The sequence below is a fragment of the Perissodus microlepis genome, chromosome 14 (genome assembly GCF_051167445.1).
Source record: "Perissodus microlepis isolate ML-2025 ecotype Zambia chromosome 14, ASM5116744v1, whole genome shotgun sequence".
NCBI classification, from domain to species: domain Eukaryota; kingdom Metazoa; phylum Chordata; class Actinopteri; order Cichliformes; family Cichlidae; genus Perissodus; species Perissodus microlepis.
Genome location: NC_140474.1, coordinates 15,771,775 through 15,799,523, shown reverse-complemented (window position 1 = coordinate 15,799,523; position 27,749 = coordinate 15,771,775). Strand labels below are relative to the sequence as shown.

Here is a 27,749-nt window from a genome sequence, read left to right as displayed (position 1 = left end):
TCTCCCTCTTCCTTCTCACTCAGCCTCCTGCCGTTCGTCTCCATCTCCTTGAAAACCTTATCAGCTGAAGTCATCAGGCGCTCCGCTTGGTCCTGAAACGATTACAGGAACAATAGTTATAGTCAAAGCTGGATTTTATTGTGAGGACTGATCACTTCCAATCGTTATTATTAATTGACCCTTGAAGAACGAGCCTTGGGCCTAAGAGTAGATAGTTTATAAGGCTATCTTTTTAAATCTTTTGCCGAATAGTGTTTAAAATAAATAAACATGCAATAATAAAGAAGTTGTTGTTTATTACTGACTGATAAAAGCATCTACTTTGCGGTTCATGCAGTTGTTATGGTTGATTTTAATGTGCCACATCACACTAAGAAATAATCGATTATGTCTGAATATTTCCACATTTTCTCTTTTTTCTTTCTTCTCCTTTTTTCTCCATGTAAAATCCGGACTGCAGCAACGCCTCACGACTTCTCTTTTTTTTCCCACAATGCTGCGCGGTAGGGGCTGTCGTGTGTGCGCTATCTGTGGTGCTGAAGCTGCGCGTGCCTCTGAGTTTGCTACCATACAAATCCACCCGAGCATCCTTCCGCGAGAGCTCCAGCAGCGAGGGATGGTTTGTGGTCGACGCTAGGAGAGATTCCGGATGTTTCTGCCAGCTCTGGTGATGTAATGCGTCTTTTTTCTGTATCTGATGATGTTCTCCTGGGTTATTTCTCGTTTTTTTCTGTAAGTGCTGCACACGGGAGACGCGCCTGAAAGCCCATTTTTTCCCTCGGCTCGTCGTGTCTCCGGTGCCGCCGCCTGCCCTGCCTCCTTCGCCGCTCCGTCCTGCATCCTTTATGCACAGCACGCTGCTCCGGTCCTCCCCAACAAAGCACACCTTCGTGTCCGAGCACCATGGCCCGCTCCAGCCGCTTTCACTGAGAGACATGGAAGCCAAACAGCACCAGATAAAGAGCCTGAAAAGCTACCCGGAGACCGGCGGTCGGAGCCTGGCAGCGGCCGCCGGAGGAGACGGAGGAGGGGGGTATCGAGCCGGCTCAGCTGAAATGGAGATGGACTCGAAGATCCAGAAAGCCATCGAGTTCAAGGCGGAGGGCCATCGCTGCTACAAGGAGAAGAAGTTCCGGGAAGCGATAGGCAAGTACCACCGGGCGCTGCTGCAGCTCAAAGGGGTTCATGTCGTGGACGGCACTACGGGCTCCGAGGTCAACCTGCTCAGCCAAGCCGCGGCTAAGCTGACCGAGGAGCAGAGGAGAGCCGTGGAGAGCACCGAGATCGAGTGCTACGACAGCCTGACAGGTGACACGACCACAAACACACTAAAACTCAGAAACACCCAGACCCCTACTATTCTCCAAGTAGTGCTGACACCATTATTGGTTCCGGTTCACCGGGTTCACACAAGCTCCGGGGTGCAGTTGTGTCTCCAGGTGCTGGGATCAGCAGAGGCGGGCGAAACAACACTGGTGCTGAAATGGAGCATGGATGGTGTTTGTTTGTATGTTTTTTAATTGCACATACAAAAGTGGCTGCACACTGTTTGACCACTAGTGCTTTTATTTATTCCGGTGAGGTCATTTGCCAGCCATTACAGAGAAATTTCACCGTGTGGGCTAAAATAGTTCACCTCTCTGCCAGTTACATGCTCTCAAACAGCCTTTCACGTGGGTTGTTTATTTTTACATGTGTACCTGTAAGAAAAAAGAAAAACATCTGGGCCATAAATACAATCAGGCTTCATGTTTTAGGACATGTTACCATTATTTATGTATGAGGCAAGTTCACCACACTGTTGTGTTGTAACGACATCCACATGGGATCTGGCAAAAGGGGTGATGTAAGGCTGCAAGTTTAATGGCTCCAAGTGTGGAGGGAGTTACAACAGGGTTAACAGAGCTTCACATAACAGCTGCTTTCAATGTTAATTCTCAGTAATTTCATTTATAATATACCAGAAAAGAACAACTGAGAAGAAGCTCATTGTTCATTGTTATAGTCCCCTTGTCTCGACACAGACTGTTACATCATTGTTTCTAGTTGTGCAATTATGCACAATCATGAATAAAAGTAGACATCAGAGCTTCAACAATGTGAGAGTTTCACTTCAAGGTTTTAGTGATCAAAATAATTCAGAATAAAATTGAAAGCGATGGAAAAAATAATGAATAATAATGAAGTTCACACATCATTTTAATTATTGTCGTTGTTTTGTTATATTGTTTCGGCAAATTAATTGTACTGAAAAAAACAAGTACACAGAGGTGGTAAGAGTGTAATTATAACTGTCCAAAAAAAAACCCCCAAAAAAACAAGACACACATTTGCACAATTACTTAAAATATTAGTTATGTATTTACCTTAATTTAATCAGAAAGTACCACTGAGACTGACGTTTTCAAGGGAGACTTGAACAAGGTAGCAGTCATAAACTCAAAACATATTAAAAACTTAACAACTACAACATAAAATACAGGAGCCACAGCATTATTATGTATACAGTATACAATTACCCACAACAAAACATGCTAGTGGCCTCTCAAGAAAATCATCCACATTTCCTATCCTGCATTCCTTATGATGCTTTTAAATTCAATAATAGATACAGTCCTTTGAAAAAAAAAAAAGTAAAAAGTTTTCACAAGAAAATTCACAGTTTTTCTGCATTTGATTAACTGATCGTCAGTAAGTGTGAGCATCACTATAAAAGCAGAAGTTTGGGCAGTTTGCTGGTCTGGAGCGCTCATTTGTGTGTTAACACAATGCCAAAATCTTCCGACAAGCAGACATCCCAAAAAATTCTCTCCAAAGTAAGACCATGTAATGTTCAGAGAAACTGTAACCCACAATGGTGTAAGAGTGATGAAATAGTTTTCTCTATGACTTTGCTGCTAAGGGTGGTTCAGAATATGAATACAAGTTACTCAGTCACAGGATGTCCTTGGTTTTTCACATGACCCCATAAGCATGTTTAATTTTAGATTCCATTTCCAAGCTTAATGGTGTGAAAATTTTGTTTATCAGATTTCTTAGAATTCCCCAAAGCAAGCACTTAGAGGTGTGCAGCTGGTTCTGGGACAGAAAGAGGTGCAAAGGTTAACTGAAAATAGACTGAAAATACCAGTGCTGTTATCCAACAGTGGTTAGTGATGGCTAGCAAATCAAATCACAAAGAAAGCAGCTGTGAGTCAGAGTTTGTGCCTGTAATAAAGTGTAGAGTTGCACTGAATCAAGACTCAAAGCTGAAAAGGTGTGTATGAGTATATGCATTGTATCACCATTGTCGATCTCAAGCAGAAAAGTATCTTTCACAAGATTTTTCATATAAACAAAGTAAAACCAATCTTCACTCTCAGCTACATTGAACTTGTCATCTGTACATATATCCAAACATGAACTCTTTGATGTAACAGTACTATAAACCATCAAACCCTTGTTGGTGAGTTTTTCAGAAGACAAAAACTTTATAGTTTACATATACAGATTTAAATGGGTGAAGTTGCAGTCTGAGGTTGCACTGTCTGTCTTACAGAGGGAGCATGTGTGTAAATGACAGTATCATCAGCATAAAGATGTAGTTTTGCAGTATTGTCATTTATAAAAAGTAGAATAAAACTAATAAAATAAAAAACAAAATGTATCCCAAAACCCTGTGCGATCCCCTTGTTAGCTAAAAAAAAAATCAGATTTACGATCATCTGCATAGACATAGTTTGACTTACAAGGTGGATTATAATTCGGTTAACATTCTAAGGTCCATAACCAATAATCTTGTTCAGCAGCAGTTCATTATCTACTGAATTAAACACATTACACACATAAAAAATAACACATTGCTTTGTGTTGTATAGCAGGTTTATTATTGGTACTTCATGTTTAAATATTATGACTATTGTCAGTACATGGACACTATGACAAACTTACTTGTTTGTTCTTTTACGCGCTTATGGTCTTATATAGTGAGACAGACATAGTCACAGTTATATGCTATAAGATTACCAGTGAACCTCAGTGATAACTGTTACTGATTATCTTGGGTACTTGGATGTGAATAAAAGCAAAGCAGTGCGTTACAACAATGGAAACTGAATGAACACATGAATTATCAGCTTATAGCCAGGCTTTTGTTGGAAAACTGTGACTCTGGTATTCAGTGTGAACAGAAGATTGTGATAAATGGTCACATTTAGAGGGATTTATGATGATAGTGATTAATGTTGCACAAAGGCACTACAGCAGTTATATCAAATCACCTATAACACACCGTTCACCTGTGATTCTGGACTGCTGTGGTGGTGTGTCTCGCTGCTGTCCCAGGCGCTGCCCGCTACACATGCCATGATGCACTAAAGGTCGCTTGTTCTGCCTATCGTTCAGGGCCTGTCTGGAGCCTGTAGGAACGCCACTGTGGCGTGAAGGGAAGGATGGGGGAGGAACTGAGAAGAGGGGGAGGGAGAACAAACGAATAAAGGAAGAAACGAAGGAAGGAAGGAAGGAAGGAAGGGCCAAATGGGAATTAAGAGGAAACAGGAGATGTGGTGAGAAAAAGGAAAAAGGTACAAATAGCAGAGAGAACAAAAACGAGGGAAGAGGATGAGGAGGAAGAGTGGTAGCAGGTGACAGGAGGCCATATTTACCATGGCAACCATCACTGGGTCTTTTCCCTGTTGTTGTTGTAATAACACTACTCCCATTCCCGTCACTGCTGTGTGTGTGTGTGTGTGTGTGTGTGTGTGTGTGTGTGTGTGTGTGTGTGTGTGTGTGTGTGTGTGTGCACATGCGCACTCGCAGGCTTGTACCACAAAGACATGCCACCACAACCTCGCTGTGCCATCACTGCCTGTAATCACCCCTTGTTCACTCTTTCACGGCCTCCTATAGGATGAATCGATAAACTGAGATCTCAGACACTCATTGCTTACTGTGCATGTTTATTTAAAAAGAAAAAAGAAAAAGAAAAAAAGAGTGCCTATGAAAAAAAGGGGAGCATGCCATGGTTTAATCAGTTTAAAGTGCTGACAACAGTGTACACTCTGTAGTAAGCCACTTACTCCAATAAGGTGCATCATGATGTGCGTATGGATCGATTGGGCTATAAAATACATTTGCTTTCATTTTCCTGCTGATATCTGCAGTCATGATGATATAACTGAAGATATATGCTCTATATTATGCCACGCCACATTCACCAACCCAGAATTTAACACAAAACCTCAGTAATGCTGGAAAGAAGAAATCTCTAGAATACTTCCTGCCTTTCGTCTGTTACTTGTTTCTGCTTCTGCGTCCTGAAGATGAGCAATAACCTGGGCATTATCTTTTTCCAGCTAAGATTAAATGTTAAGATGTGGATTAATCTCCCTTCGAAAATCTATTTACAGCAGAGAAAGGCTGTATGTGGAAGTGTATCTGTAGTGCAGATATTTATGGCAAGGAACCTGTTTAATATGTGTGGGCTCGCCGTCTTTTCTTTAAGTCTGGTCCTGTTTGGAAAAATAGTTCCAAACTGAACCATGACTCAGTTTCAAGATACACCTTCAACATCGCCTAGACATCCTCTTAGAATCTATTAAGAGAACTTTTTAGTTCAAGAATTATTTTCTACAATATCTTTATTGATTAGAGTACAACAAAACACAAATTTACAAAAGTTTCTTGGTAGAAAGAATGTCAATACATCCATCCATCCGGTTTTTCAGGTTATCTAATTCAGGGTTCTGGGAGAGCCTATTCCAGCTGTCATAGGTCAAAAGGTGGGGTATATTCTGGATAGGTCGACAGGCGTTCACACCTACAGCCTATTTAGTATCACCAATGCTTAACAGAGTAATAAGACTTATTTAATGTAATCCATCCATCCATTCCCTTCTGCTTATCCAATTCAGGATTGCGGGCTGTTAGCTGGACAGGTTGCCAGTCTGTCGCAGGGCATTCGATGCCTTCTCTGCAATAATCCACTTCATATTTCTCACTTTGTAAGTGACCCAACCTCTATTCTTTGTAGAAACAACATAAACAGGTCCGTCTGCGGTTCAGTTTTTATCTTCGCTCTGTGCCCAGGTTTAATAAGGGAGATGATGTTGAAGTTTGCAGGGAAGGAAGAGTGCAGCATCATGACTCAGTGATGTGTAGTAGTAGTATTTGTGTGACATCAATCTTTGGTTACACAGGTCGTTAATGAGACTAATTTGTTATTTGTTTTCTGAAAAACTGAAAATGAGATAAACAAAACAGCAATACAGATCCAATAGCAGTGGTCAGTAGTAATCTCTGTGTAATGGGCGATCGTGGCTCAAGAGTTGGGTGTTCGTCTTGTAATCGGAAGGTTGCCGGTTCGAGCCCTGGCTCAGACGGTCTCGGTCGTTGTGTCTTTGGGCAAGACACATCACCTACCGCCTACTGGTGATGGCCAGAGGGGCCGATGGTGCGATATGGCAGCCTCGCCTCTGTCAGTCTGCCCCAGGGCAGCTGTGGCTACAACTGTAGCTTGCCTTCACCGGTGTATGAATGTGAGAGTGAATGAATAGTGGAATTGTAAAGTGCTTTGAGGGGTCCCGAAAAGCGCTTTATAAATGCAATCCATTATTAATTATTCTTATTCCGGCCTCCTTGTTGTTCGTGTTAAAGCCTTCAGAAAATGTGAAAGTCAGTTCTCAGCTTTAAAAAGACAAAAGCACCTAAACATGACTTAAATTAAGACTCACTTATTGAGTGAAAAAAAGGCACTTCTACCTGGTTACCCAGAGTTTTGCTGGGCAGACAGTGGTCACCGTGGTTATAAGTGAGGAGCTGTCATTTGATTGGCCGGCTGTCTTTGGTTCTGACGTATGACAGGAGAGCAACAAGCAAGTGGAGCCAGTCACACGTGTGCGAGTGATTGCGTGTCAGCATTTGTGTGTGAGTGTATGTACCGGGTGTTCGTGCATGTACACAAGCGTGTGTGGGTTTGTCTCTGCTGCACAGGCCTGAAGAACTGCAGCTGGTCAGGGGTGTGTGTGTGTGTGTGTGTGTGCTGCTTGTCCTGCCGTTCTTGCTGTAGCCGTTGCTGACATTGCTGAATCTTACTGCGCTGAATGCGTTGGTGTATTTGTGTGTGCATGTGTACATTCATGAATTGATATGTGTGTCTTTTTTAAGTCATTAGCTTTGATGTGATGAGGGTAAACATTTCCTGTTGCCATGATATTTTATCCATGAAAGGAAAAGGAATAAATACATTTACTCAAGCTCTGAATTAAAGTATATTTCACGGGGAAATGTTATTCCACTGCCTTCATTCGACATCTAAAGATACTTTAAAATGAATATATTCCAAAGGAAACATGATTGTGGTTGATCCTTAATGAAACGTGACATATTCTCATGGATTAAACTACCCAGCTGTTTATAACAGTTAAAATGAACTTCACACTGACCATGAAGCCCGTCACAGTGTTAGAAGTCACTCTCGCCTGCAGTCCCTGCACATCAGCTGATACTTAATAAGTATTCAGCTAGTAAATCTTACACAGGATGCACTATTTAATCCTGCTGTTTTAGCATTCCCCAAGTTGCTGTCTATCTGCAAGCCACTTTGCAAACCACCTTCACCCCATTTACTCCTTTCATGCCTTCATATCTGACAAAATCGTTTCTGCCGTGCTCTGCGGGGGCCCTGCTGCAACTCTTCCTGCCTTTTTCAAAGTGGTTTTCAAAGTGTGGAAAAACAGAAGTGATGAAAAATAGAAAAACCCATATCACCAAGAGGGATGAAGATGGAGCAGGAAAGATCAGAGCTGCCCGACTTAACTTAAATATTCTCTGGTTTTAAGCACCTCATTTGTGAGGATTCACAAAAATGCAGTAAAAACTGTAATTATTAACTGTAGTTCTGGAATTAAAACACAAAAAAATCAGTTTTTTTTAAAGGACAATACATTTCTATTTTTAAAATACAGAATTTATACCATTCAGTAAAAACATAGATTTTTTTCTGTATTTTTACCGGATGATAAAAAAAAAATACAGTTATTGTAAATTTAGATAAAATGTTGTGTATTTGTAGAGATTTTTTATTTTAAAAGGTATAAAACGTATTTACATGTGTAAAAAGATTATCCAATAATAATTACCTAATAATGATCTAGGATCTAACACATTATCTAATAATATGGCCAAACTCTGCTGTAATACAATTAATCAGGCTTAAAATTGCAGGAAAAAAAAAACTTCTTTTTAGTTTAGTGTTTGTTTCTACCTGGTGTAAAGATTTAAGTAGACAAAACAAGGGGAAAGGGGGGGATGATGAATGTGCTTTAGAGAAATATCGGAGCAAAGAGTAAGATCACCTGATTCTGATGACAAATGTCCTATTTGCTGGCCTTGTTAAGGAGACCCAAAGTCTGTGTATCCCTGTAGGGCCGTATCTAAATTGGTTACACTACTTCCTCCACCAACGTCTGTGTCTGTCACAGTTTACAGTGGTGCAGCATGCTGGCCAGAGGCAGACTGCCTGCCAGCCCGCCTTAGCCATCCATCCATCCATCCATCCATCCATCTATCCACCCACCACAAACACTGTGAGCCACATACAGAAATAACAGATGTGACTGCAGTTTGTTTGCTCTTTTTTCTTTTTGTCCTGATATCGATCACGTAGGAGCACTTCTGACAACAGGAATAGCAGTTTTCTAAAAGCAGCTGCAGTTTAGAAGCTCTAGTCATTTTTAAATCAGTCCAAATGTCCACATGTAAGTGCACAGAGAACAAAACAGGGAGCGTTATGGTCTGATCCTGTTGTGAGAGAGCTCGGTCTGACTTTTCATTAACTCCTGCTCGCTCTCAGATCTCTGTCTGAAATCTCCCTTTGTTCCTCCTGACTGGCTCGATCTGAGAGTGAGTCATAAGTCACAGCCTTGGGAGGAACGCAGCAGGAGGGGACGAGTGAAATTGTTTGTTTCATAACACTGGCCACCTTTTTATTCAACTGCTGCGGCTCACAGCCACTTCGCTTGCTGTGTTGAAGATCCAGCAATTTCCACCCACTCGTCACATTAAAAAAAATGTTAAAGGAAGGAAAACAAACTGTTTTTTAACAGAACAGGCAAGAAATTGGTATTATTATTATTATTATCATCATTATTATTATTGTTGTTGTTGTTGTTGTTGTTGTTGTTGTTGTTGTACTGGAAACTTTATTCCTCAGAAGATATTTGCTGATAGGACAGCAAGCGCACTAAGTGTTTTTGTGAAGGCCTGCTTTGCTGGCCAGCCAAACCAAATAAACGTGGTTAAGTTATAATTTCCTTTATAGAAGGAAATAACTCATATTTAATATAACTTTAAGAGGATATAAGCGCAAAGTTAGTAATGGGGGTGGCTGTGGCTGAGGTCGCCAGCTAATTGGAAAGTTGGTGGTTCAATATCTGGCTGCTCCAAGTCTGCATGCCAAAGTATCCTTGGACAAGACACTAAACCTCAATTTGCTCCTGATGCTTTCTTTGGAGTGTGAATGCAGATAGAAAGCACTTAGACATAGAAAATTGCTTTTATGAGTGAGGTTTGTAGTACAGAGCACTTTGAGTGCTCACCCGGAGTATAAAAGTGCTACAAACTGGTCTATCTACCAGCTAACATTGTAGAGCTGATTCATTTCAGTAAAAAGAAATAATAATACTTTGTAAACTACTTGATTTGCAAGCGAAATTAAAAAATATACAGAATAGCTCAGTCCAAGCAGAGCCGGTATCGAGAAAGCAGCCACACACAGCATAAATAATCACAGGAGAAAGAAAATACATACGTTTTCTGACGATAACTAAATAAAAGTAATGCACGAGGAGAAAAACTATGATTAACCGTATTGAAACTCATCCAATCAGAAGTAAGGTCCTTGTGCAGTAAGGTTAGACGCACACATTTGATTTGTCCTCGAAAAACAGGCGGGAAGGGAGGGTTCAGCTAACTCCCACACTCCCCAGTCCTTGTGAAAATGTGACAAAATGTCAACGCTTGGGAAGAAAAGAGCAAACATAATGACACATTTCTCATTTGATGCCAAGGAAAATAACTTGAGTCCAGCGTCATTTTGATTGCGTTATTTATCATTTGGCAATGAAGGAGATTTGTTACTAAAAACAAACCTGAACTCCCTCCTGGATACCAACTTTTTTGGCTTGTAAAACATGTTATTTTCGGTTTCAGTGTAAATGTTGCCGAGCATTTTACAGAAAATTAAAAGACACGAATCAACATATCTGCAAAGACCTGGATGGGGCGTGTCTGTCTGTGAGGATTAAAGTCCTCCTGAGGATCTAAACAACATTCTTGTGAAGTGGAAAACTAATCTGTGTTCATTAAAACTGAGATTTAATCTGCGCAGTAATTGATTGTTTTTTCTTTACTACTTGGTTGCATCAACACTACAAGCACTTTTTAAGCCCTCCTGGTGGTGAGAGTAGTTTCGCAAAGACTTGCTCTCCATCATTGCTTTTGCACACACTGGTGCACATCAGAGTTCAGGTTTCGTCTGTTATTCTCTACAGGCACCTTCACATCAACAAGCATAGGATTTACAGATTGAAATTGCTGCAGCAGTTGAAACTAAAATGGTGAATTTCCAGAGGAAAGGGTGGAGACTGTGCACACATTCAGCACTAGCATCTATCATTTAGGGGAGGACTCCAGCGGTTCAGTCATGCCTCGAGTGTGAGGATGAAATACCACCGTGCTGTGTTCATGTCACAGTTCGCAAGATATAACGTTTAACTGCGGATTGACAGGGAAAAGTCCCACTGGCAGTAATCCAATTCTTGCTCGGTTGCTTCTTAGGTCCTTGCTGGTGTTGCTGACTTCCTCTCTATCACTGTGGTTGCTCTGCTTTTCAGCTGTGACTAACCAGCTGTTTAATGTCTAGCGCGTGGCTACCTGTGGACCACCACTGGACTGTAAAGTACTTTACTTTAATGTGATGCAGTTGACCATAAGCTGGTAAGTGCACTGTTTGGATGCTTTTGGCATCACTATAACAGCCATACAGTCACTTGTTGCTTACCTTGTTCATCTCTCTATGACCACCGTGCAGTCGTCTTCTGACAGCAGGAAAACACACCGTGTCACAAAAGTCAAATCATCTCAAACTGGCTTCTTCATCATGACGGTGAGTCACCAGATCTCAATCCAATAGAGCAACTTTGGGATGTGTCACATAAATATTGACCAAAAATCTCAGGAATGTTTCCAGCACCTTGTTGAATCTGTGCCATGAAGAATTGAGACATTTCTGAAAGATAAGTGGGGTCCAGCCTGGTAGCAGCAAACTTGGAACTACAGTGTTAAAATAGTGAAGGCGTTAGATATTATTCAGAAAACAGGCAGAAACATGAGCATTCACTGAGAGTCCAGCTGGCCTTTCAGCCTTTCAGCCGCCTGCTTTATTTTCTCCCATTTGAGTAGGTAGATGTTTTTTATTAGCTAATTTTTCTGCCTGCCTATTTATGATGAACCAATAGAAACCAAGAAAAAGTAAAACATCAAGCTGAAGTATTCGCAAACACTCGAAGGGGAAAAGGGCGGTTACTACGTTACACAGTTACACTGCTGTTTTTTGTTACAATGTGCTTGATAAAGACAAATGTATTAGCATGTGTCCTGCACCCAGAGCCTCGGGGACATCCAACTGTGGCCATAAATGAACTTTTGAACCATGACATGCAATTACAGACCTCATATTAAATTTAACGAGCCTTTAATGAGCCTGCTGGTGACATCAACATCTGTTACCACTGGACCAAAAATAAAAATCGCTGCCTGTGTTTCGCTGCAGTCATAAGACAGATTGTTCTTTCTCCACTTCCTCAACACATCTCAGCCTCTGAGCCCAGTCATGCTTCAGATGGGGGCTGTTAGGGGCCGCACTCGCATAACGTCAGCGATGTGTAACACCACAGACAGAGTGATTTTTACCAGTCCACTCTAACACACTGCCAGAGAAGAACCAGTGCCTGCTTACAAAAGCGGAATAGAAAAGAAAACTCCTCCCTTTCATCTACTGCCAGCTCCGTCACCAGGGGACTTGATGGAGTGCATGAGATGAAGCCAGGAGGAAACGAGAGGATAGAGGGGTTAATACGAGGCTGGGAATGGAAGAAGACTTGCTCGGAGCTTTGGTCAGGAGAAATGTGATATTCAGACAGTGCGCTTGTACTATATAGAGGGGGGATGATGATGAGGAGTAAGAGGAGAAATGGGAGGGATGGGGTGAGGTTTTTTTTGTTTGTTTTTTTCCTCCCTCTGTGTGGTTACGTCTGCCATTAAAGGGACGGCCACAGCAGAAATGTGAGAACGTGCCAGAGCTGCAGATGGCGTGGCATTGCTGTTGGGTGTATGGCTGGCACTCCCTCTACTGTACCTCTCACACTGTACCGTCTCCTCTGAATTACCTCCTACCTTATAGATAGGGCATTTAGAGGAAGGGGGAAGGGGTGAATCAGCAGAAGGTGATGGACAGGCTCAAATGGAGGGAGGTGTAAAACAAAAGGAGTGCAAGAGGCTGGACGGAGCTCTTAAATGTGATGGGATTATCGGAGAGTGGAGGCAGGGCACGGCTGTAAAGGAGGAGGGGAGGCAGGAAAGGTTTGACCTCCAAGCAGTAAAGGGAGAGTTTACAGAACTGCATTTTATTATGTTTTTCTTTCAATTCTTACTGAGAAATCCATTTCAGACCAAAACTGATTTATGCCACAGCTCTGACAGGCCCAGATGACTCGTGTCAAAGGAGCAAATAAGATTCAGTCATTTGTCAGGAATAAAAGGAGGAGGCAGCAGGCGGAGAGGCGGAGAGGGGAGGAAAGAGGAGACGAAGTTTTTATTTTGATGCTTTTTGTCATGATTGCTTTTGGATTGAAGTCTTTTTGCTGTTAGAAGTATAGTTGGCACGGCTGCGTTCTTAAATCCATATAGATTAAAATCAGAATAGAAAACAACACAAGTGTAGTGGCTCTAAACTCTCTGTGTGATGAATCAATCGCAGCCGCGCTGTTCTGGCTCAGACCTGCCATGATGATGATAATAACCGAATTATACCGAGTATGTCGCAGCCAGCCTTGTGCTAATACACTCCCAGAATTGCTGTTATCAGAGAACGGCATAATTCAGTTAACTGTAACTTTAGCAGCTCGTTTAGCAGACGCTTCTTACGAAGCTACAAATGGCAGATGGCATGATGCAAGACACAGATATGGGTTTAAAATTAAAAAATTAAAAAATAGGCGAGCCTTTAGTGGCCAAGAAACCAAAGAAGGCACCGGTGGAGATAGTTAGACCTAAGCAAAACTAAAAAAAAATGTAAAAACTACAAATGGCAGGAAAGGAGCTAACTCTGAACATGATAACAGAGGCGGGAGAAATTAGACCCACAACAGGAGTACTCCCATCTGCTCCCTTATTTCTCCATCGGTCACCATATTTGATTTGGCACAGATTTGACACCTAATGCAACCATCTTATTCAGAAAAAAAGAAAAAGTCTGTTAAATGCTACTTTTTATCATTGTTTGTGTGACTTTAGCACATTAGCACACTACAGGATGGTTGTCACAATTACCAGCTGTTGCAGTTTATCACTGTGAACTTTATTTCTTTTGGCAATTCTTTTTTTAAGTAACACAGCAACAATTTGGACATCATGCTGGGGTAATGGAAATGATGCATCTTTATTTCTTTTTTTTTAAATCAATTTTTAAATTTCACAAATGAATGAAAAATACCTAAATGTTTTCTATTTATGAATATTAATGTGTTGCATATGAGCCCTGCGATGTATGTCAGTGCTGTTACATTACAACCTGGGCCATGCTGCACAAAACTCATCCCACACAGCTGTAACATCATTCTTATTATCATGAGCGTGGAATAGAAGATAAAAATGATTAAGAATTAAACATGTAACTTTTAAAAGTGGTAAAAAAGGAAGTGCAAATGTGTATAATTTGGAGGCGTTTTGCATCGTATAGCAAATAAACAACAATTTATATTCCATGATTACCACCAAAACCTGTGTGGACTTCATCACCAGGTCCAGCTTCATATCATCAATGTCAACTCATACATTTACCAGAAAATAATACTTTGTTATGCCAAAAGCTGGGTTTACCTGTGTTTGACCTGTGAGTTAACAGTACCCACAACAAATATCACAGGGTCCAAAACACAGTAAATGCAATAAAACCCCAACAATAGAAGAAGAATAGATTAAACTTTAAGTACAATGTAATGGAGGCAGCAGCTCAGGGGTAAAAGCCACCTTTAGCATAGTGTGCTCAAAAAACAACAAAAAAAAACCCATAAAGCAAACAAAATTACCACAGAAGTGCATTATATTTAATTTTGAAATGTAATTTAATTTAATTTTTAAGCGATCACAGGATAAAGTGTTTGAGGGGTGTCTAATACAACGGTCCGAGTGGAGAATAACTGCATTATTACACAGATAACACAATTTTTTTATAAACATACCGACAAAAGGAAAAAAGAAATGAATAAAGAAAACTGGCTAAATATAGTTAGAAGAATAAGCAAAGCTGCGACATGAGTCCACAAGAAACAAAGAGGAAGAAAAACAGAGCACGTTTGCTTCAGATACTTCTGTGTGCACAGTTTTAGTGTAGCGCTCTGTGTAAACTACTAAACAGTGTAGTCCATGGCTTTTGACAGCCCGTCTTTGGACGTGCACCCCTCTGACATTTCATTGACCTTACGCTCTGCTTTGATGCTGCAGATTCTCTACTGTAACTTAAGGCAGCTGACGGGAAACAGGTAAGGGATGAGACAGGAAGTGAAAACCAAAACAAGACAACAGGGGAAAACTATAAAGAGAGACACGCTGAAACCACAAACAAGCAGCCTCACACGAAACACGACACAGAGGTAGCGAAACACAGACAGGGAAACACTAGGGAGGCTAGAACGAAACAACAGAGCCCAAAATAGAAACCGAAAACTAAATGTAACCCTGACACTATATCAGCGCTATTTGTGCATTCAAAATGAGGTGATTCCACCACATAAAAAAAAAAAAAGCTAATCCAGTTAAGCTTTATTAACACAGCGGGAGAAAGGATGTGTTTTACCAGCTCTTCTTGTCCATGTGTGTGCGTGTAATGCTGAATATGCGTATTCTTGACACGAGACCTCCTCCTCCTGACATGAACTGACAGTTGTGTGAAATAATGAATAAACTGAACTTGTCTGTCAAAGCTAGTTGAAAGTCACAAACACAAACCCTTTCCTGAGATAGAGGGTGAGCGTGAGAGGGAGGCAGATTGAGAAATGCAGAATATTCATCCTCTGTAAGCCACCGGTAATGAGAATTTGCTGAAGCTATTTGCGCATATCTAACACCCCGTGCTCCAGCGGACAGTGCAGAGTAAACTCATTCGCTGTTTATATTTATCCGCAGAGCTCCAACGCTGATAATATAAATAAATACTTCTTTTTTTTTAAAGCCATGCTGGTCGTTATCTGAGCCTCCCCTCTCCTTGGCCGGACACAGAATGCTTTATAGCGTGCCTTGCCGGGGGATGGCATTGAAAACGTGTCCTTGTTAAACCCCATTTGTGACGGGGGTGAAATGCTGAGACTGGGTGAGCCCTGGTTATGTTGATGCATCTCTGAGGGTGGTCTTTTGATTGTTTTAATTAAAAGAAAAAGAAAGAAATGACTGTTGAAATGTTGAATTTAAAGTTGCTGTATTCTGTAAATGTAACAATAAAACAACAACTCTTCAGTCCCTCTCTGCTGTAAGGAGCGTTAACCTTTAAATGCGTAGCTCTGGTTGCTGGTGGCACACTGGGGATGAAGCACTCGGCTCTGCAGCAGTCCTCAAACTGTTTGTCTGTAATACTGTAAAAGCAGGTTTCCAGTGTTACTTCATGATCTCATCGCTCCTTAAATACCTAAACACAGTATCTTATTGTCCCAGAAACGTGACGGTGCTGCAGCAGTTTACAGGTTTAGTTCAGAGCGGCGTCTTTTGTTGATATTTGAGGGTTTTGATGTCGACAGTGCCGCAGCTGAGGCTGCTAATGATAAGGAATTTGATTTATTGCCATTCGTGAGTCGTTTAAAGCTAAGCCTAAAGTGTGACACTAAAGGACTGAGCTGCCAGACTATGTCAGTGAGAAATGACTGAACCTGCTCTTCAGTTTAGTAATTATTGAACTTATAATGAGTAAAATGATTATCAAACTTGTACTTTAACTATAACATAAATACATAATAGATAAAGAGCATATATATGACTATATAAATTGATTTAATGAAGATATTAAGAATAACATGATAACTTCACATACACATTTGTGCTTTAAAACAAGCGATAGTTAATGCAAATGTTGTGCTCTTACCAGCATAATGATATTTAATAAGCAGGTCAGTCTAATTTATGTAAGTGCCCAGTCATTAATGAACTCAGGTATGAAAAACACATCATGCATTCCCAGCCCATTAAGTCTACATACAAATAATGAATCAGAAATGCAACACTGAAGATATTCTGTTTGCTTTCATCCTGTAGATTATTAGGAGCTGGAAAGTTAGTGGTGCAAGACGACTGAATCACAAAGAGCACCATTCACATTTCTAACAATACAAAACAGGCTGGAAAGGCTCGTGGAAACATGGCTTTTCGGTTTATTTCATGAATTAATTTGGCCCTTTGAAATCTGAGTTTTCTTCTGCTCTAATTTTCAGTGATGAGTGACATTTTAGGTCACACGCTGCATGTTTGTGACAATGAAACAGTCACATTTTGTTTGTATTCATACATAAACTTCCCACATCACCCAGAAGTAAAAATCTGACACAGTTAAAGACCAAAACACAATCCAGAAATTCAGTTTCAGGAAAAACATCTGACGTCCAGCCATACATGAGGAGAACGTCACAGAAAAGATAACATTTTCAACAAGTAACAAGAAAATGCTGCAAGGTTTAACTACAGGGAACAGAAAGACAATCGGGGAAATGAGAAAAGCTGCACAGGTGGAGTACATACAGGAGTGTGGATGACTTATTCAGGAGTCTTGAACCTGCAGCTCCAGGGTCACATGCAGCTCTTTTGTCTGTCTCGAGTAGCTCCCTGTGGGTTTGACCCAGATTAATATGTGTATGTAAGTGTGTAAGTGATTCTTTACAGTCTCCAGCTGCAAACGTGTGCAGCTGCATCTGTCTCCTGGTGCTTTGTCCCCTTAATTTCACTGAACTCAGACACGCTGGCTTGCATGGATGTACACACATAAAGAGCTTATAACGCGCTACCATTGGATTTCAGACTAAAAGACCAAACAAGAAAAACAGATTTGAAGAGTGTGTGGACAGATGTCACCACGATATTGCTGGGCTCCTGTGTGCATGATCTGGACTCTTAACTTTTACAAATTTTAAAGCTGATATATCATATTTCTTATCAACATGAGCTACGGTTATTTTGATTAATTCCCATGGCCTGGCCTTCACAGCTTACAACTATTGTTTCAGAGCTGGCGTATACAGGCTGACAGATATTTTCCCTTTTTTTCACATTGTTCTGTTTTCAATTACAATTTCAAATAGTAAACAGTGTAGTATTGTAAAGACTTGTACTTAATTGGCCGCATCACCTTCATATTAAGGCTTAAAGGTGTTTTGCAGCTCAATAAAGATTTTCTTTGGTGAGACGTTGCTCAAAATGGCTCATTTCATAGTAAATATTGCTGAACATTGGAAACAAGTGTAACCACACAACAAGAAGAACGGCTAAGAGTGAAAAACAAATTGGGATTCACTTTTAGAGCAACAACTGGAGGAAACCTTGGAGAGGCGAGGCTGAGGTGGTTCAGGCATGTGCAGAGGAGGATATTTTGGATAAAGGAGGAAAAGGAGATTCATGTAGAGGAGGAGGACATGCAGAGGATTGGTGTGACAAGAGGTGGATGCTGGGGATAGGGGGAGATGGAGGGAGATGATCCGCTGTGGCAACCCCTGAACAGAGCAGCTGGAAGAAGAAGAAGGTAGCTGTTTAGTGTGACTGTGTGCTCAAGTTATGCCCTGATCCATACTCTTTAAAGCTGATTTCTCTGCATGCTGTGTTTTCTGTAGCCTTCATCCTACAAGAAGGTTTCTAAAGGTGCTGCCAGAACATGTCAGTATATTATTTTTTGGGAAATTAGAGAAGCATGCGCTTTACTTCAGGTACTTGGCAAAAAAAGCTATTATGAGATCCTGAGCCAAACCGTTTGGCAGTTTCCTCTGTTCACCTTCCATCTCTCGCATCTGTCTCTTGTAACGAGTATAATGCATAGAGCGTATGTCTCATATCTCGCGTACACGGATTAGCAAAACAAGAGGAGAAAGAAGCAGGAAGTGGGTCAATACTAGCGAGCACATCCTTGATGTCACTTGACATCTTTAAACTTGAGAGTGTTTGGTCAGAGATTATGGAAGTAATGTGTTTGACAGCAGAAGACTGTAGCCAAAGATCTGCTGAGCCAGAGACAAGCGTCTGCCCTGTGTCCGTAAATGACATCACCAATCTGATAATGCCCTGGACACGGGCCACAACAAAATTATATCCCTGTCAGGAAGTTTAACTTCAGATAAAACCTCAATAAAAGTCTCTTTAATTCTTTATTAAAATGCACTCGTCTGTTATTTGAAAGCCTGTTTTGCCTCACGATTGTCAAAAGAACAGAAACTTCCTGGATGATCCTTAAAGAATAAAATAAATGTTGCTTTTGCTAAAATGAGCTAAACAAAAATCAAATCACCAAACAAAGCTCGTTCCCCACACAGAGCTTACATTACAGACGAGAAGAAATCGGGGAAATGTGCAGCGTGGGGCATTAAATGATCCCAACTTTGTCCAGAAAATAGCTTCCTCAATTGTATAAATATTTAAGTAGATGAGTATTAATCCTGAGTCAGCGACTATTTTAGGAGAGCAGGACAATGGAGGAGGCTGCGAATTGACAACGTAAGGTAGAAGACAAGAATAGCCAGGAGATTTGTGGTGCATGAGTCAGGGTTTGGGACGAAGGACATGAGGCATTAAGTGTGGCAAGTAGACAACTAAGGTTATCTGCTGAAGTTAGAAATCACCGCTCTCTCTGGAGAAATGTCAGACCACTGAATCAGGGATTGCTCTCTTGACCAAAGAGCAATAAAGGGACTGGATTTATGTTTTTTTAAGAGGGAGACACCACTAAAGCCTCCCTGTGCCGCCCACACTGTGACAGATCTAACAGAATAATCTGGTTATTTGATCGCTCTTCACTCCCAGGATCAGTGTTGCACTGTGGGTAATTCATGCAAATATGTTTGATGTACCTCAGTTTCCAGACATGGCATTACAGGCTCTGTGTTAGGTAACCAATATGACAGGGCTCTGCAGAGCTGGGCGCCACAGATTCTGAGGTTAACAACAGGCTGACCTCTACTAACAGATACCTGCGTGTATGTGTGTGCAGCCTTCAGGCAGCAAAAACGATTTTATGTACTAGAAGCTTCCTTGTTTAGTTAATCTATTGATGAGCCACATATTGATGACCGCAAAATGTCATTTAATCTGTGATGCATGTGGGAAATTTACCAGCCAATTAGAATCTTTTCACCAATCTACCAAAATCGATAAAAGCTTCACGGCCCTTTTGCCAAAGCTTGCACTGAATCCCTGACTTATTTCTAAGGACAGGCAAGACACATCCAGTCAAACAGCAAAAATAAGAGTAAGCAATTATGATTGTTGTTTTGGGGTTTTTTTGGACACCATATGGAGCTTCATTAGTCTTCCGCTACAGTGACACAGAATGAAAGAAATCATCTGCTCTGCTTATTTGAAATAAAATGCCATTTGAGGACAAGATGAGCTTTTATTGTCTCTGTGTGATACTAAATCACAGCAGATGTTCCTGATGTCACATTCAGAGTGGCCCATAAGGGAGAAAAAGAGGCAGTTTTGTTTAGAGTGGCAGTGTTTAGTTTAGTTCTGTTTTATTTAGATAGTGCCAAATCACAATAACAGTTACCTCGAGGTTCTTTACATTGCAAAACAAAGGGCCTATAAATAATAGAGAGAAAACCAAAACAGTCAGACGACGCCTCATGAGCTTGTCGAAGGGGGGGGGGGGGGGGGGGGGGGGGGGAACTCAGCTATAACAGGAAGAAACCTTTGGCAGAACCAGGCTCAGGGAGGGCTGCGGCCTGTTGGGAGTGAGGCAAGGAAGATGGGACAAAAGGCACACTATCCAAACAAAATGCAGGAAACATTTCTAAAAACCAAGACCTTGGTACAACAAACTGCTTAAGCTCCTCTCCCTTCAACCAAACCTTCCTCTGATTGGCTGCCACTTACAAACAGAAGGTTTGAGCAGCAGGTGGGTGGAGCTTCTGTGCTCCCAGACAGGGCTGTGTGCCTGAGATGGCTAAATTAAAGATACTCTATCTCACTGATGACTTTATTATGTGACTTTTATATGAGAGGCTGTAAACAAAATATCCGTCCCCCACCTGCAAAACTCTGGTTTCCACATCTGACTCAATGATCAGATATCCAAATATTTCAGGGTCTTCAGGCATCCATTGTTTCATCATTTAACGTGAGCTATACTCCTGATAGTCGATCCATAGTACCAGATACTTATACTAAAAATCGGAAGGCTCTAGCTCAAATGTTTTTTTAGATAATGGAATTTTAAAGTGTTCCTTCTTTTGGGAAAACTAATGACAACAGGGACCTGAAATTGTGGACAATTATTAGAAGAAGTGTGTCTTTCCCCACTTAAAACCTGAAATGGTCAGGTGGGAGGTATTTGATGAATATAGGAAAAGCATCATTTTCTACTTCATTTGTCTGAGATATTTCCCATTACAACACAACAAGCAGGGCAGAAAGTTGGATAAAAGTTGAATAAAAAGAAAAGTACAATACAATTTTGCATAACAAAGGAAGAGTTAATTGTGTATCTTCCCGATAATCCATAAAATTACAACCACTGCAACAGTGAAACATCTGATTTAAGAAAAACTAAAAAAAAGAGAGAGAGAGGGAGTTTCAGGATATGAAAAGAGGTCAAAACGGGGCCAAAAAGAGACGATAACGCAGGTGGTGGCGGAGTGGAGTCAATGCTGTGTCATGTCAGTGCAAACGTGCCCTTGTGGTAAACAGAGCGAAGAACTCTACTCCTGTCCCTCTCGATAACAGCAAAAAGCCATTCGCAGAAGCGCTCTGGGTGGAGCTATTCTTAGCGGGAGCCCGCAGAGATCGGCCGGCTACTCTGTCCGAGAGCCGTGACGTCAGACGCGTAGGATCGGATTTTGCTCCACAATGTAACCGCGAGGTAATTTCAGGGTAATGACTGTGCACGGTTCATTTGTCTCTCTGAATAAATCTGCAGCAGCAGTGTGGCATTTGTGGAGGGGAGAGAGCACGGTGCAGTGAAAGGTGAGAGCAGGGTTTTGCTCTGAGGTGAGGAACAAATGGGAGGAGGGTCAAAGATGGAGGCTGCTGTGGAGCTATCTGAGGAAATGAGAGTCTGTGTGTGTGTGTCTGAGTGATGGGTCTCTCCATCTGCCATTATCTTCCCGCAGAACTAATTACAAGGTGATGGACAGCAGACTAATCACCAGGGCCACCCGTGGCTTTAAATTAGCTGAACCGTGGAGTCATGCCTGGAGTGATGGAGAGGGACAGGGGAGGAGAGGGACGTGGGTCCAGAGGGAAAATGAAGCAACAGCAAGAAGGAAAGGAAAGCATCTTCACAGGAGAGCGGAATTTAACAAAATGTATTGACAAAAGAGGAAAAAGGGACTTTCACACTCTCCTCTTGTCCTCTGTACCTCTCACACAGGATCATCGTTTTCCCTGGGCTGCTTCTGGATTTTGTTTCGTCTGTGCCGTCTCCATCTCTGTCCTCCCTCGCCCCTCCGTGTCCCTTTCATCTTATTTCATCTGCATGTCTTTTGTCTCCCTTTCTCTCTCTGTTTTTTCCTTTTATTCCTCCCAGGCTTCGACGCTCTGTCTGCTAAATGAAAGCGCGTCTCTGTGCAGGCGCTGTTTTTTTTCTGACACGATGCTTCAGGCAAACCAACGGGGTTCCTGAGCATGTGTTAACCACTCCCACTCACCACACCTCTGATTCCACATTCAAGTGACAGAAACGCACTCGCACGGTCGCATCAAGACACACGCACACGCTTTCACACTCTCGCACTTGACAGCTGCTTTGCACCTGTTGCTCTTTAGAAATTCAAATCAAGCACAATTTTTCTTTTTGTTCACTTTTTTAATTTTTTTCTTTTTTGTCTATTTCTGTCACTTTAATATCTAAAAGATTCCTCGAGAAGGGAAAAGATATTATACTCACAACACTGAAGCAGCCATGGCTCCTTCTTTTGTCCTTGTCCTCGCGTGGCCTCTCATTAAGACCAATTTGTCTGGCTTCTTTGTACCACTGGTATTCATTTTTATCTGGTCTCAAATGTCCAGAGAGGATTATAGATGTCAAAGTTCAGCCGTAAGCCGTGCAGTATCCTCCTCATTGACATTTGATCTGAGACTTTTACAAGTTCAAAACCTAAGAATGTGTTTAAAAAGCAGGAAGCTGAGGATGAACTTAAAAACACAATTTTAAAAAAGGAGCTATTATGAAAATAGTTGTTTGCTATTGTCCAGTATGTCTACTGGTAATCTGTTTATGTTCAGTTAACACTTAATTGTCAATGAAGAGAAAACAATGAGAAATCAATACTGCTCAAATTTAGGGAAGAAGACCCAAATGCAAGACACCAGGGAGTGCAAAACGTCTTTAAACTAAAATGTGTGGCAGTTGTACACAGAAGATGAGTCATCATGGCAAACAGTCCAGCTGAGGTGAGGGCAAAAAGGCAAAGTCTATTAAACAGCCCAGAAGCTCACACACAAGGAAAAAAAACAAGAAAAACACGAGGAATCCTGGACCTGATGACATGGCAGCAAACCAGTGTATTTATGCATAGAGAGAAGGTCGAGACAACCTGCTGAAGGTGAAACTGAGCATGAGAATGAGGCAAAAGGTGATTTAAGTGACCTTGAACATGACGTGGTTGTTGGTGTCAGACAGGCTGGTCTGAGTATTTCAGAAACTGCTGATCTTATGGGATTTTCCCACACAACCATCTTTAGAGTTTACAGATGGTAAAGAGAGAATATCCAGCGAGCAGTAGTTCACTGAGAGAAAATGCTTTGTTGATATCGGAGGTCAGAGGAAAAGACTACTTTAAGATGACAGGAAGGCAACAGCAGTTCAAATAACCACTGGTTACAATCATGGTATCCTGAAGACCATCTCTGAATGCACAACATGTCAAATCTCAAAGGAGATGGACTACACCAGCAGAGGACTACACCTGTCAGCTAAGACAAAGGAACTAGATAAAAATTGGACATTTGATTAAGATTGGGAAACATTTCCTGGTCTAATTCAGTTGGTCGAGTGAGAATTTGGAGTAAATGACATGAAAGCATGGCTGCCTTGTGGTTCAGGCTGCTGCCGGTGTAACGGTGTAGGGGATTTTTTTTTTTGGCACACTTTGGTCTCCTTAGTACCTACTGAGCATAATTTAAATGCCGTAACCGACTTGAGTATTGTAGCTGACCATATCCAGCCCTTCATGACCGCAGTGTGCAGTGAGTTCACAGTACTCAAATGGTCTCCACAATCACCAGATCTCAGTCCAGTGGAAAACCTCTGGGATGGAACAGGAAATTCAAAAAATCTACAACAGCTGTGTGATGCTATCTTGTCAATATGGACCAAAATATCTGAGCAATGTTTCCAGCACCTTGTTGACTCTATGCCATGAAAAAATTAAGGCAGGTCTTAAGGCAAAAGAGTACTGGTAAGGTGAGGCAGATTAAACACGAGAAACATTAATGGGGACAAACAATCACAGAGCTAACAAGAGTGTAACGAGCCCAAGAACTCCAGGAAAAAACAGGAAATTATAACAGAAACTGTGAGTGCAAAATCATTCGCTGTGGACAAACGGGTTCAGAAGCATTTCAGTGATATTTGCTCTACTGGAGGGATGTACTCTAATTAAAGTTGTTTGAATGATGGAAGGGGAGAAACTGGTTCAAAATCTCTCACAGATCTTCAGATGGGTTGAGATCTGTTGACTGCAAAGGTCACAGCATGTGATTCACATGCTTTCATTGTCATCAAAGCCTTTTGCCCTTAACCCTCTCAGAAGAGGCCGTTCCCATCAGGGTAGAAATGTCTCATCACAGCGTAAATGCAATCACTCTTGTCGTGATCCCCAAAGTATGACTGAGCCATTAGGCTCATTTTCCTGTCAGAGTCAAGGCTTTGGGTTTTTCCTCTAACTTGTCACCTACCTGATATCGCCGGACTTTCCTGTTGATCCCAGGTTTTTAAGTGGAGCATCGGGTATTTCAGTCTTTGTACTACTCCTACCTACATCACCTGCCTGAGCACATCGGCCTTTCAGTCATGCAAAAAAATCCAGTCTGAAGACATATTCTGGGCTGGTCTTATGAAGAGGTAAAACTGTTATTCACTTCACTACCTGTTTCATGTATTTGTGGGAAGTGCTGTGTAATCGCTGCACAGGCTATCGCACCCTTTTAGAGATGGGGACACCTTGGCTCCAGTGATATCACTCGGCCGTGTTTATCGGGCTGCATGTCTGTCTGTGCCTCTGCCCAGCCTTCTCCAATGATCCCGTCATTATCACACCCTTAATGCATCTCACCACACTCTACATTTCCTTTGGCATGCTATCCATCTGTCTAATGGGCCAGTAGGGTGCGGCCGGCCAGTCATCACTTATGCACGCTGCTTTTGTGTGTCTGTGTGTATTTGTACAGTCATGTATCTTTCTCTTGACCTGTGTAATTTGAAATTTTGTGCTGATGAGTCTGTTTTTGTGTTGGCTGTGTCTTCAAGTTTAAATCACCCTCCTGTTCACACCCACTTCTGCACTCTCTTCATTGTGTGTTTGTGCCATTTGTAAATGCTCCATGCACTGGAAGTGTGTAGATTGTGTATCCGAGGGTGTCAGTGCCTGTGAACTCTAACTGCGTCACCCATTAAGCCATTATGGACTGTAACTGAATCCCCCTGAAAGCTCAGCTCATGCCCACAGCTGCAGGGCAGTGATGGATGGATGGTGGAGGGATGAGAGTAGTCTTGCTTTTTTTTTTTTTTTAATCACTTTATTTAAATATCAAAATTCACAATTACAAATACACATAATACAAGCACCATGCACAAATTATTCACATCTTATTTTACATTTTACAATAATAAAAGCTCCCACGGCAAGTCGTTACCTAGTTTCATATCTCTCGTTTTTCTTCTTCTTCTCAGCTCAGTTACAATGTTTTTACATACTGTGAAACTACTTATCATCAGAGTAGTCTTGCTGTAGCCGAACAGTTGTAAAAACAAACAGAGGGGTGGAGCATCTGGAAAGGTGTGCAGGAGAGGTGGAGGGCATCTAAGGTGACCGTCACTGTAACAAGCTGAGCTGACTTATGATCAATGGCTTCGACCTCACTGCCCTGCTCTAAGCTGAGTCATGAGTCTTAGTGAGAAGAAGAGGGTTGTTCTTCTGTTTTTCTTCTTATTAAGGTTTGTGTAAACGCGAGTGTGTCTAATCATGGATAATTATTACAGTTTATCTCATGTATATGGCGGCTTTTATTCAGGAAATACAACTCAAGCAGCTGGCTGACAGCTGGAAAACTGCACCTACACCTATAGTTTGTTTATGCTGGTCCAAAAGAGTTTGATAATGAGTTTGTAAGCTTGTAGATCCGTGTTGACCAAAATGCATCACTTTAGAGTGTTCAGTCCACTTATTGGCCAGATGTGTTTGGGGCAGGACCAACAGTAAAAACAGGAAGATGAGCTATTGGAGATTTTCCATTCATTTCATGGCTAGTTGCTAGCCCGTACAGACATTTGCACATCTACTGTACTTTGCATGCAAGAATGAAAAGCATATGTGCCTAGGGGAAAGTGTTCATCTCAAACTTGCAACGTACACATGGTAGTTGGGTCAAATCGACATAAGATCACATTCACGCTGTAAAAGAACCTCGTCCTCGAAAAAGAACCTCGAAAAAAAGTCTTAGTGCTGGTGGGACTAAAAAAACGAGCTCAGTAAAATATTTATATGTGGCATTAATATGAACCCTAGTCTATCATCACCATTCATTTCTAATGTGCAGGATTTTGACACTCTTCCAGCTGGAGTATCTTCAGGTTTCTGCAGCAGCTGTGCATAACAAAGCTTGAATTCTTGTAAAAAAGGCCAGGATACATGTGTGATACGTGAGATCATCAACGCAGCATGGTGGCTCACTGGTTAGCACTGTTGCCTCACAGTAAGAGGCTCCTGAGCTCTGCCGTGTGGTGGTTGCATGTTCTCCCCATTGCTTGCCTAAGTGTTCCCATCACTGAAAGACAAGCTAGGTTAATGTGCTTGTGTGGGTCCAAGAGTTTCACTTCCTGGTTACATGAAGCAAATAAAATTGGCAAATGGTGGTCATGAGGTGAAAGAAAGGTGTCTGTCTTGAAAATGTGATGTGATGTGTTGTGGTGCATGAAATGAGGACTTAAATGTAGGAAGGGGAATCACACAGAAGAGGGTGGGAGGGGAGCAAGCTGAATCATTCAAAAGGCAAACTGAGAGCAGAGAACCAAAGAAATAAAAACAAAATACTATTTATTGGCTAATCAGGAGAGAGGAAAAAAATAGATACAGGAGAGTGTAATGATGTAGTTGGAGACAGTGACACAGGAGGGAAGTAAAACTACTTTGTGTTCTAAAAACACAAAGACAGAACAAAAATAAACATAAGTGAATAAAAGATTTAACAGAAGAGGAGACTAATAACTCTACAAATGCAAACATAAACAAAAGTATAACAAGAACTAAAGGCTCATAATAGTTTGTAATAAACGAAAACCTAAACTACAAAAAAATGAACTAAACAGAGAACCAGGATTAAATCAGGGGCATAATGTCCAGAAGATGGACCCACACAATGTGCATGTTGCCCTAGATGTGATTGTAATGAGTTTCATGCAAAAATGAGAACCACCAGGGAAAAAATCCCTTTAACAGAGGTTGGAACTGTAAAGTAAATGATCATAAAGCTGGAACGTAAGAAAGAAATGAAGGACTTGGTGAATAAAAATGTTATTTCATGGAACAAAGATATCGATCAGAATCCAAAACTTGCCAAAAGAAAAAAAAAGTTGAACAAACTCTCTGACAAAGACAGGGTTTCGGACGATGCACGGACACACAGACACACTGAGGGTAATCAAGGGAATCGAAAACAGATGGGGAACAAGAAAGCTGAAACTAATCATGACAAGTGATACAAAGGACGTAAAATGAAATACGACCTTCAGGAGACCTTTATTACTGTCAAAATAAAACAGGAAGTAACTGCACAGGAAATGATTAACACTGATGAAGACAAGATTAAACAAGATAGTGTAAAGGAGGTAAGCATAAGCTAAACCCAAATAAAAATCCCAACACAATACCTGAACAAACACAAAATTTGAAAGAGAAAGATTAAACTAAAACTGTGTGTTATAGTTTGCTCCATTAAAAATATCTCATTTTAAAGGAAGCTCTAGTGTATCCTCTATTAAATTCCTTAACCTCCTAAGACTCATTGCATGCATTTTTAATTTCTCTTTGCTATTT

General features: G+C 41.3%; 1 protein-coding gene across 1 annotated transcript in view; it reads left to right on the top strand.

Moving 5' to 3' along the window:
• Positions 1-95: 95 nt before the first annotated feature.
• Positions 96-27,749, top strand: part of ttc9b (tetratricopeptide repeat domain 9B) — a 36,666-nt gene continuing 9,012 nt past the window's right edge. Inside the window, exon 1 of the mRNA XM_084951752.1 lies at positions 96-1,308. Coding sequence (XP_084807878.1) covers positions 846-1,308 — 463 coding nt within the window. The 5' untranslated portion in view covers positions 96-845. The remainder of the gene's footprint in view (positions 1,309-27,749) is intronic.